This window comes from Gavialis gangeticus, unplaced genomic scaffold, assembly GCF_001723915.1.
Source record: "Gavialis gangeticus isolate Ggan-Ray unplaced genomic scaffold, GavGan_comp1, whole genome shotgun sequence".
NCBI classification, from domain to species: domain Eukaryota; kingdom Metazoa; phylum Chordata; order Crocodylia; family Gavialidae; genus Gavialis; species Gavialis gangeticus.
The window spans coordinates 8,720,233-8,732,264 of NW_017729002.1; the positions used below are offsets into that span (position 1 = coordinate 8,720,233).

Below are 12,032 nucleotides of genomic sequence, written 5' to 3' on the forward strand. Positions count from 1 at the left end.
GAGTATGTCACAACATAGTTTACTATCCAAATTCCAAAGAAACCACAGACAAAATGGACTCCAGAAGGAATACGCTGAGAATCAACAGAAAGGAGATGGCGAGATAGGAATGCTGTAGAATTAATGCATTTGGCCTGCGGTCAGGGAGGCAGCTTGAGTGGGAGGACAGTCTGCCTCAGAAGGGTGGCTATATCTTGAAGGCAACATTCTTGATCAAATGTTGTATTTCGGACATTAAATTTAACAAAGAATCAATTAAAAAGGTTACAGAACCCTCATGATCCAACCTAAGATTAATATTATGGCTCCTTGTAGCTACCATGACACGCTCCAAGGGAGCCACACGTACTGAATCTTAATGTAGATCCTCCAGCTATACAGAGATGCCATTATGTAATATACAGCACTGAAGCACTATGACCGCAATGAAGCAAACACTGTGTCAGTTGTTTTATTGTTTAATCAATCACTTCCTCTGGCAGAGATCAAGAGAGGAGAAAAAGCAGCTCAGTGGCAAAACAAAAGTTCTGGAGCAATCTGTTGCCTACCTATTGGGACAGATGAAATCTGACTGTAGAGGTCCAGCATGCGGTTCCCATCTGCATCTACAAGGTAGTTTCCTCGGCTCTCCTCATAATTGCAAAAAAAGTGTACAGCTTCTGCATTCTTAAAAGGAAAAAAACCCAATAATACAATATATCTAGTATGAGGCAGAATAATCTTATTTTGAAGATGCACACAATATAAGTGGGGGCAGAGATGCAACACTACCTAATACAATACCTACTTACAATACCTAAGCCCCAAAAGATAAGTATCTTCATTTTATCAGGATTAACTTTGCTGTAGCCTATTACAAGCATGGACTGTAAAAAGAACTAAGAGAAAGAGGAGAAAAATGGAATGCAGTATTTTGCACCCGTTTTAAGACCTCCTCACTTGAAGCTCTGAAAGCATTTTACCAACCTCAGGGAATTAAATGCAGTTAATGATTTGCCCATGGTCCAACAGTGAGTAAAGGCAGAAGTGAAAATAAAACACAGAATTCTTGAGTCAGTCTGATCCTGCAGATCACCCACATGTGCTGTCTACAAAACACATACATAAATGCATGCATGTGTAAGGCTGACAGACATTTTTCTTGCGGGAATTGCACGTGCCAATTTATGAGGAAATTTAAACAACTATAAGCAAGCATTTCTTCCACGTAAGTCAAGCATGCACACCAAAACACTGTCCTTTGGGGCAAGGTAACAAATGGTTATCCTCTGCTTAATAGCAACATTAACATACAAGTACCACACATAGTAGGTAAAATAAGGTAAATAAAAAAAGGACAGGCATTTACATCTCACAGAACATTTCAACACTAGGAAAAGGCCAGGCAAAGATTTTGTTCTAGTACATATTAAATTGTAATTTAATTGTAAAACATTATGCTCAATTTTTTTATGCAGCGTTACCATATTTACTCAAATAGAAGACAACCACCCTAGTAATTAGATTCTATATATGGAAAATGTATAAATTCGTTATAATTTTCCAGGTATGGAATCTAATTATTGCAAGTCTGACTTGAATTTGTCCCCTCCCACTCCTACAGCAGGGGAAATAAATCAAAGGGATGTGGGGGGAGGCAGGTCAGGTAGCCATTTGCTCTCTGCTTTCTCCAGCTTTTTCCCTTGGCAGCCCTTTTCCCCTTCTCCTTACTGTCAGACCCTGCTCTCCCTGAGCACAGGGAAGTAAGGAACAAATTTGAAAACAGTCGTGATATTAAATGTGGCTGTAGCAACTTGCATATAGTACCCATGCACTTATTGTATGCCAGAATTGATGCATGATGCCTTTTTTGAAACTGTTGCAGGTTTTAGCACCAGTACTCCATTAACACACTTTTGAGGAGCAGTTTAGCACCTACTTATATGCGGTACAAATAATGTTTTTTTGCAAAAAATTACATTTCTTTATAAATATATATCTCCCTATACCTTTAGAGTTCTGTCTCATGACTGATCTGGTTTACTTGACAGTTTGTGACATGCAACGACAGCTAAAACATCATCATCCCCATTACAAGAGCCACAAACACACTCGTCACCACCTCCTTTACCCGTCACAATCACACAAAAGACCACCTCAGTGCCCTCTTTCTTCCCTACCACCTCCCTCCCAAATCTCTTGCCAGCTTCCCCAGGCCTTTCACTCATTGTCATCACCATTGCCAGTGCTCTCTCTGGTGATCCCACCTCTGAACAGTTGGTGCCAGTCTTTTCTCTTTCATCAGTCAAAGTGAGCTGGAGGGGCCCCTTGCTGCTTGGACAGGTGTCTGAAGAGCACCACCTCTCTGGTGAGGGTCTCGACCACTGTCACTATCGCAAGGAGTATGATTACTCTCCTCCACACCTCCCTAGCTTATGGGCAGTTCTAGAGGAGGTGGTCAATTGTTTCCTCCTTCCACTGGCAGGTTTGCCTGGGGCAGTTCAGTGGGTCTCTTTGCCCCTCTCTGTGTCTCAACACCCACACAGGGAATACATGGTGGGATACCTGCCAGTTCAAGTCCCTGTGCGTGGCAGGTCTTGGAGGAAGGTTCACTCCCACAGCCTGGCAGCTGTCACCAGGTGGCATGTCCATGGCTCAAAGTCTGCCCCTTGTCCTTACTACCTCCTGCATCTGTGCTTATGTGGTACAAATTATGCATGGCATTAGTCTAAAGCCAAAGGCTCATGATATAGCCCGCAGTTAATCAGGCTGGGCCCCATCGGACTCAACAGCATCTCGAGCCACAGTGACCGCACAGCTCAGCACTGCTCAAAATGTATGTCTACTCCAAATAGCCCCAGGAAGGATTCACAAGCTAATTACCCCCACTCGTGACTGGAACCAGGTGTTCTTGTCACAAGTCTTGGGATACTCCAAAAACTTGCATGCAGATGAGGCACAGGGCAACTTAGTCTGGCTTCACCTCATTGAGGGCAGGGCGACACTAAGCATATGTGCCAGGGTGAAAGAGGGAGAGACAGAGGGATTCTGCATGAATGGTATCAAATGTCATGGCTCACCATGACTTGAAAAAGAGTCAGCAGTGATGGGGGCTGCGCTTAATGGTCACTACCATGTGTGTTACCTAGATGGGCTATATTAACCTATTCTTGTGATAGGTTTCAATCAGAATGTTTGCCCAGTGTGGGTCATGTCTTTCATAGTCATGCGCAGCATTGGCTGCATTTAATCAGCTTCATAGTAGGTTTTCTTGTATTTGAGTAAATGTGGCACGTCTTTCCTGCCTACTTTGGCAGCCTGAACCTAAAGCATTTGATTTCAAAAACAGAAATGCTGAGAGATTAACTGAAAGAAAAAAGAAACTTAAATTACCTGAATTCCATTTAGCTCTTTCATTAATTCCTGTAAGATAAAACAAACAGCCTCATCAATTTAACCACTAAACACTGTGGGTTATTTATTTATTTTTAAATATACACATTAATTGCATGCAGGTTTTCACGACTAATGGGAAAATTCACTTGCCATGTGCAATTTGCAATATCTATGTTTGGAAGATGTGGAAAATATATTTTTTTTCAGCTGCCCAATTTGCATAAAAATTGTGTGTGTATATCCTCTCTAAAACATTTAGTCTGAATTTTGTAAAATTGGGGTGATCTGTATTATGACTAGTAACAGAAATTACACATACATCAGTGTAAGTGATTAGAAACTGGTTCAGTTCTGTAATGCAACAGAAGTTCAGTGCACATAACCTGCTTTCAAAATGGGCAAAATCAGTTTAAGATAAACCTAGATGGACACAGTATCATACTTAACTGATTTAAGTTATATCAGTTTATTGAACTTCTGTCCAAGATCCCCTCAAAATTCAAGTTAACTCACAGTCCCCCCCCAGCATCCCAGGATGCTTTGCACCTCCCCTGCAACCCCCACTCACTGCATTGGTGGGCTAGCTTTGGTCCAAATTGTCTGCTCTAGCTAAGCAGGGAGGTGTGCTCGAGCACTGCCTGGCTTCTGGCCTGGGCCACTGCAGGCACGTGGCTGCATTTCCAGAATCAAAAGTGAATATGTGTTCACTTGCTTATCAGTTCAATCTACACAGCTCAGATCAACCTGCGAAGATTAAATCAATTCAGCTTTAGGCTTTTGGACTGTCTGTAATTAGCCTATGAAACAGAAGCAACAATCCAGCCAAAAAGGGAAAAAAAACAGCCCAAAAAGGAGAGCTGTAAATGCATAAATGAGGGATTCAAACATAATAGTTATAACAGATAGTGGCCTTTTATTAGCATCTAGGACTGACACTGGTCCCTGTACATACCCAGTGAAGTCAGTGGGACTCTGCATAGGTGGAGTCAACCCCAAATTGGTTACATTTATTTTGAGTGATCTACACTCCATGTAGAGGAGGAGGAGGAAAGCAGTAATTGCAAAACAAGCCTTTCAACAGAGAACAAAGGAGTTTTGTTAAGACTGTCTGAGCCCCCAGGTACTATTAGCAGATTTTCCTACTACTTAAGCAGAGCTGATTTAATGGATTCTACTAAATATCTGATTCCACCCAAGCAAATGAATGTCCAGCTCTCTTCAGTGCCGAAACCAAAGCATTAATCTGTAATAAGCACAGCCAATCCTGTGTTTCACAGGAAAATGTGTCCAGGGAATGCTCTTGGCTCACCACTGAAGGAGAGGTTTCTTTAGATTGACATCTACTTGTTTCTAATTCTTGTTTAATGCAAGCAATAGCTATTAGGAACGCTTGAGATTAAATACAAAAGGCAAAATATTTTTGATCAAAATGGTGAGGCTGTACAGACACACTAGTCTCCTAGCAACACTGTTATGCATGTGCCAAGGATAAGCAGAACAATAGGGATAGTAGCTTTCCTACCTAAGAAGAAAAATTTGTCTTCAAATGTTCTGATAGACAACCCAACATATCTGCATAACCTTTGCTTTATCAACCATCATAGTTTGGATCCAAATTCAGGCACAACTGCTTTGTTACTGCTAGGAATTCCACTCAAACATGCTCATTAGCAGTTTCTTCCCTTGTAGTTTTTCATTGCTAAAAATGAGTTTAGAAAGTTGCAAAATTGCAATTAAAATAATCATTGTCCCTAACCATTACGTCTACTAGGCACCGTTTTTCCAATTTGATCACTCAAAACACAGCTACTTTGGACAAAATCCACAAACCATCACACTCTGTGAACTTACTCTGGATCTAGGCCCAGGAACCTCTGTCTTCATTAAAGGTCCATCATAATCAAAATCCAAATCAATTTTAGCTGCAGCCTGACTGATAGCCCTGTGTCCTGCAAGAATTAAAAAGAAGAAAAATAGAAGATAAACTTTGCTTTTATATCAGACCTATTACGCTCCCCTCAAAATAAATACCTGGTTCTCCATCTGGATAAGGATATGTCATAGCAGAAGACAGCTATGTTGCATTTGCTGAAGGGAATTTAAGGCCCAATTTTAATTCTGCCTTAGAATGCAGAATCATGAGAGATGAGTGCAGGTCATGAGAGATCTTGGCCTCAGGTCCATGCAAGTGTGACAGGCAAGCTGGTAGTGATTTGGCCCAGGGGTTATGAAAGGGTAAAAGATGATTGGAGGGCTTGGGATTCCCTTTCCTCACCAATCAGGCCCCAGAGACTCACCCTCCATGTCTCCTGATTGGCCCCTTGGGTCACCTGGAGGGGGATAAAAGGGGCAGCGCAGCTGACTCAGGGGAGACCAGCAAGGGACCACAAGGAAAGAGTTTCAAAGAGCTGGCAAGAGCTGAGCCAGCGGGGTGGAAGCAGTTGCCCCAGAAGAGCCTAAAGGAGCGGGACCTGCAGGCAGCAGTTGGCCCCTCAGCAGTGTGGTGTGCGGCCTGCAGGAGAGGCTCCCCACTGGGCTCCAGGATCCCCTGAGAGAGGCTGTGGCCAGCAGGAGAGGCTCCCCAGCTCCAGCAAGGACCTGAGAGGTTCCCAGCCCTGCTTCCAGCTCCTCCAGCAAGAGGCCAGGAAACTTGATGTGAGGCAGGGGCTCCAGGAAGTCAAGACCCCTAGCAGCTGAGAGCCATGCCAGCACTAGTGGTTGTGTGGTAGCGTTTCTGTCTGCCATGTGGAAGATCTGAGTTCAAGTCCTGGCTGGGGTGAGTGACATGACAGGGAAAAATTCTTGTTGCAGTGGAAAGAGGTCATTGTGTTTTCCCTCTTTCCCCAACACCCCTTCCCAGTACCTAGGCCCTCTATTTCTTGTTATTTGATGTCTTGTATTTTGTGACTTTCATATTTCGCCCACCAGTATTGTTTGTTCTGCTGTTTGTGTTTTATATTTTGTTAACCCTGTCTTTTGTCAACTGGATGAACATGCGTATGATTGTAAGAGCCTAACCTTTATTGAATCCTTCCCCCTCAGGGCATTGTAGTGTCCCCTATACCCCCTGGTTTATACATGTTATGTTCCCATTACTGTTCTCTCATTAAAAGGTACATGGTTAAGTCCCCAGTGGTGGTCTGGCTCTGCTCTGTAGGGGAAGGACAGTCCCTACACCTCCCACAGCACTCGTGCACCTGCTTTCATCCCTTCAGTTGGAGGGGGGGTATATCCCGGCAGTACCGCCTGGGTTACACAAGAGAACAAGGGGAATATCTCACTGGTTGGGAAACGGGGACTGGGGTTGAGAAATCCTAGATTAGATCTTCACCTCTACTGCTGACACAATGCATTATCATCTCAAGTAAGTCTTATATCCCAACTTCCCCATTTGTAAAACTGGGATGATTCATTACCAGCAGAACAGCTGAGAGAAACTAAAGAGCCGTTTATAACAACATTAGGGAACAATCTTGGAAAAGAAAATCTATTCATCAGAAAATAAAACAGCTTTGCTTTAAAAAAAAAAGGGTGGGGGGATGAGGGTGGAGGAGGGATTCTGTATGAGCCTGAAGACAAACTCTGAGATGTGGGTCAGTGATCATTTTTATTCTGACCTATGATTAGACTGCTGTTGTTTGGCACGAACGCAGTATAGGAAAGAAAACAGGTTTGACATGCCAAATGAGGCTGAAAGGCAGTAAACTCCCTTTCTTCATCCATAACAGACTCCACTTGCATTTTGTAATGAATTACTCCAAAATGCTGGGTTTATATATGTTTCAAGAGCACAAAAAAACAGCATTTTGTCTGCTGCCTGCCCTAAAACTGCAATATATAATTGTCATGTGTAAATGAGCCTAGAAGATAAACTGTATCTAGTATGTATTAAACAAAATCTGCAGTGTTCATAGGTTATAAGAAAGAGGAAAATCTCGATTTCTTAAAGGATTTCAATTTTTTCCCTGTCTCCTCTCTCTCAGACTTCCACCTGATCCCGAGACCAAATGTAATGCGGAACACAAGCATGTGGCCTGTCCAGGATACCTTGTAAAGGACAACGATCTGACCAGGCCACCCAGATAATATTGTGGACGAGGAAAGCAAATCAGGATGCAGACCAATAGCTATTATGGCTGACCTGCCAGCACACAGCGTGCATCCATGACTGAACAACCACCTCGTATCCTGAGAATATCAACAAAATTTTTTTTACCCAGTTTCTACCATCTTACCTCTTTGTTCCCTTTGCACATTTGTTTTGTGAAATTTTGTGAAGTTGGTATAATCTGGTTAGAAGATAAAGAAGTCATATGGTCTGCTGGGGAAGGATCAGCTTGGTTTGCATAAATGGAAATCCTGTCTCACCTATCTGCTGGAGTTCTTTGTGGGTGTTAACGAGCACACGATATATTTAGGTTTTTAAAAAGCTTTTGAAAAGGTCCCTCACCAAAGGCTACTTAAAAAAACTGGAGTTGCCACAGGACTGGAGGGGAAGGTTTTTTTCATGGATGGAGGGGTAATTAAAAGATAAGAAGTGAAGGGTAGGGCTAAATGGTCACTTTTTCAGGATGGAGGGAGGTCAAAAGCAGGGTCCTGCAGAGATCTGTGCTAGGCCCAATTTTGTTCAACAGTTGCTATACCCAGGAGAGACTTAAAAGGCTAGGACTCTTCAGTTCAGAAAGGAGAAGGGATATGACCGGGGTCTATAAAATAAGGAACGGTGCAGACTGAGAGAAGAGGGAACTGTTATTCACTAAGTCCCAGAATTCTAGAAATAGGGAGCACCCACCAAAATTAGTACACAGCAGGTTTAAAATTAACAACAGAAAGTATTTATTTTTTTTTTTTTTACAAGAAAGAAAGAAAGAAAAAAAGGTGTAGATAATGTGTGGAATTCATGGCCACAGGAGGTGGTAGAGGCAGATAGCATAGCCAGATTCAAAAAGGGAATAGTCAAATTCATGGATGAAAGATCTATTAATAGCTGTTGAACAGAACAGTTGAAGATATTTCCTGTCATCTCAACACCAATAATGGTAGATGCCAGGGAGGGTAATAAATACAGAATAAATCACCCCCAAGATATCTGGTTGAATGCGCTGCCTCTAAAGCATTCACCTCTGCCACTGTGGAAGACAGGATACCCAGGCTAGATGGACCATAGGTTTGACCGAGTATGGCACTCCTCATGTTCTTAAATGCCTGAATGTAGCCACCATTGTCACAGTAAATCAGTCTGAAATTTTAATTTAACAACAGAATTAACTTTTATTTCCCAGTAAGGAGGAGTGCTGAATTGAAGACAAATTGAATATCCTCTTTCTGGCAAGGGGTCTCAAAAGTTTTGATAAAGTTTGTCTTGTGTAATCAATTTCAAAATACAGGAAGCCCTTGCTATTCACGAATCCACTATTACCAGATTCAAATATTCACGGTGTGCCGCACCAATGGGGTGGGTTGGGGCGAGCGCTGCTGCGGCTCCCTCTGATGCTGCACTGAGCTCCTGCCTCTGCATAAGCCAGGCACAGAGTGCTGCGCAGGGCAGGGGAGGGCAGAGCCGTGGAGGGTGGAGCAGAGAGCAGAGCCGGGCAGGCGGAGGGGGAGGGCAGAGCCAGGCAGGCGAAGAGCAAGGACTGGGGACGGGGAGGGAGGCGGTGGTGACATCTTCTACCCTGGAGGCAGCCGTGGTTGGTCCCCCAGTGCTGTGGGGGAGCCCTGCGATTCCAGCTTTTCATGGAGGTGGGGAGCAGGGGGCATCTCCGGGGTCTGATAGGGAGTCCCGTCAGTATTTGGGGATATCACCATTCGTGGGGATCTCCAGAATGGATCCCCCGTGAGTGGCAAGGGTCTCCTGTACTTTGTTTGGATTTAAGATCTTTTTTCCCTTGTGGGTCCCAACTAATACATTTCCAAACTTTTGAATGCATTTGTTAACATCTTTACCCTACAGTTAAGCAGGTTACAGTCTTTGCAGCAAGGAGCAGTCAAAGTTGCAAACCACGTGTGGTGTTGTACAAGGATGAAAAAAATCACATGAATATCTTTCAGTCTCTGAGCCCATTTATTTTGTTTAAATGAACACAACAGCATAAACGTGTGGCAGTAATAATCAAAAGGGGAGATTTTAGGGCACGGACAGAGACTTGAGCTCCTAGGATACAAATAACAGAAGCGACAAACTTTGGAAGACATGCATTACATGTTCAGGGAGAAGGGAGAAAATGAAGATGATCCCTACATCACAGGGTTAAACAACAAGGAGGCTGGTGGTGTGCCCAACTGGCAGAACATGGAAAAGGTTGATACTAACCAAACCAAGCATAAGTTCTCAACAGGCACACATGTTACCTCCATCAACGTAGTATGGGACTTAGATGATCACAGTAAGAAAAACAGTCCTGAGAACACTGTCAGGGTACCAAGAAAAGAGAGACAAATTTGCCTCTATACTGTACCATGACAATAATATGCTCAGTAATTGCAAACTTAAACACTTTATCCAGACTCTCAGCTATGGCGCACTTACAATCATTTCTCTGGCACAATTTATCTGCTGTAAATTAATTTACAGCCACATAACTGATTCAGAGCTTCAGTAGCACTATCCCTACCTCAAGCTGATATGTGGAAGATGGACTGTGAATGTAGACTTGTTGGAGGAGATTTTGGAATTGTCATTTACCCACATCATGTTGAGTGCCAGGAGCAGTACCACCAAGTGCCCATGAGACGAAACAGCATGACAACATATCAGAGCTCCAGGAAGATTTGCATATGAGAAGGCAGGCAAATGCCCAGATTTGTAAAAACCATCCTGTTGCAGTGCAGTATTTTTGGTCAAGCAGTTTCTTGGCTGTCCAACTTCTAACTTTTCTCTAGATTAATTCTACTGAAGAAAACCTCCAATTATTCCAAAGACCCTCCCCAGAAGCTCATGAATACCTACATATCTCACAAGTGATTAAGTTCACTTAACTCTACAGAAACAATGGCAAGTCTCACAGCTGTGTTTGTCATACACTACTCTATTTCTGTGCCATCCTTGTATAATGGTGGCATAACTAGTGAGCATCTTGGCAGAACTATTCCACTTAAAAAGCCTACTGGCTCTAGAAGCTCATCCAAAGCTATACCATTCATTGCTATTTTACCCATATTTAATAACAAGGCTATAAAGCCAAATATTGCACTAGAAGACATGATAGAGTAAATTAAACTTTTTAGTCCCGTTCCCACCCCATACAATGAAAAATCACAGTGATCCCTGTGCCATAAAACTGTCCTCTTCTCTTCCAGCTCTGCACTTTTCAGCATCAAGCAGCTTGGTTTTTGCTCTGTGACCAAAGACAAAGCTTGTTCCATATACCTATTTACTATCTTGTATTTTTTCCTGAAGTCTCTCCCGCCCCTACAAAGTCTTACCGACTTCTTCAAAGCTAAGAGCCAATTCCTTTTCTCTCCTCCCTAACCAGAACTGTGACCTCTTATCTACCCCAGCCTCAGCATCCCATGCAACCTTTTATAACCTACATCACACACTCAGTTTCCTAATAAAGATGCTCTCTAGGCATCTTGTCAACTTCATATTTTTCCTCCCTGCACCATCTCTCTCTTCTGTGGGTTCTTCACTAAGTCATTACCATCTCCGCATCCAAAACCTTTTTCAATTCTCTTTTCTAACAAGACACACACAGAAACAAGACACCAAAACATTATTCAGTTCATCAAATCTTATTGCAACAACTGTGCACAGGTCTTTAGTGAACGTTCTTGTTGTTTCTAACCAATTTTGCACCATCCCCCATTGTGCTGTTTCTGGTGCTCTTCCATAAACCTCAGATGAAACTAGACAAAGTTCCTAAGGGCAGGGACCATGTCTAGTTTATCTGGAGTGCGAGGTGCACAGCATGCCCTTTGAACACTGTAAACAGTAATCACTTTGTGGCTGCTGTCTCAAGTTCAGCTTGCAATAATAAAATTAAAAGAAAACACATAATGAAGTAAACCTACCTACGAGTAACAGAAAGGGTATGCTGACACTGCATGGTGCAGTGCCCAACATGTACATGGTGCAGTAGTGGAGAGGTACCCAGCTTAGATCTGCATGGCAGCAGTCCAGCAACAACTGTGGAGGGCTCCATAGTGGCTAGTTTAGGCTTGTCGGGACACATTTGCTGCTTCCAGTACTCAAACTGGTTTGATTGGATTCTGATCTTATTTGTTTGATGGGTATAATTTAACTTGTTTAAACCCAAGCCTTTAATACTGCTGTACACTGAAAGTAAAAAACACACAACAGAGAAACCACTGCTCATTAAAGATCGGCAACATCCTGAGGGATACCCAGCACAGGTTTGTTGCAGGTAGGTCTTGCTTGACCAATCTCATTTCCTTCTACAACCAAGTGACCTATCACCTGGACAAGGGAGAGGAGATTGATGTCATATATCTTGACTTCAAAAAGGCCTTCGATCTGGTATCCCACGATCACCTCTTGGCAAAACTGGCCAATTGCGGCCTCGGGTCCACCATGATCCGCTGGCTGGGGAATTGGCTCCATGGTCAGACCAAGAGGGTGGTGGTTGAAGAAAGTCAATCATCATGGTGCCCTGTGACCAGCGGGGTCCCCCAAGGCTCTGTCCTTGGACCTATAT

General features: G+C 43.1%; 1 protein-coding gene across 1 annotated transcript in view; it reads right to left on the reverse strand.

Annotated features, from left to right (window-relative positions):
- ABAT (4-aminobutyrate aminotransferase) overlaps nucleotides 1–12,032 on the reverse strand; it is a 141,420-nt gene that overhangs the window by 68,016 nt on the left and 61,372 nt on the right. Inside the window, exons 3-5 of the mRNA XM_019507479.1 lie at nucleotides 5,227–5,324; nucleotides 3,373–3,402; nucleotides 549–666 (exon numbers count right to left, since the gene is read on the reverse strand). Of these exons, the coding sequence (XP_019363024.1) occupies nucleotides 549–666; nucleotides 3,373–3,402; nucleotides 5,227–5,324 (246 nt within the window). The remainder of the gene's footprint in view (nucleotides 1–548; nucleotides 667–3,372; nucleotides 3,403–5,226; nucleotides 5,325–12,032) is intronic.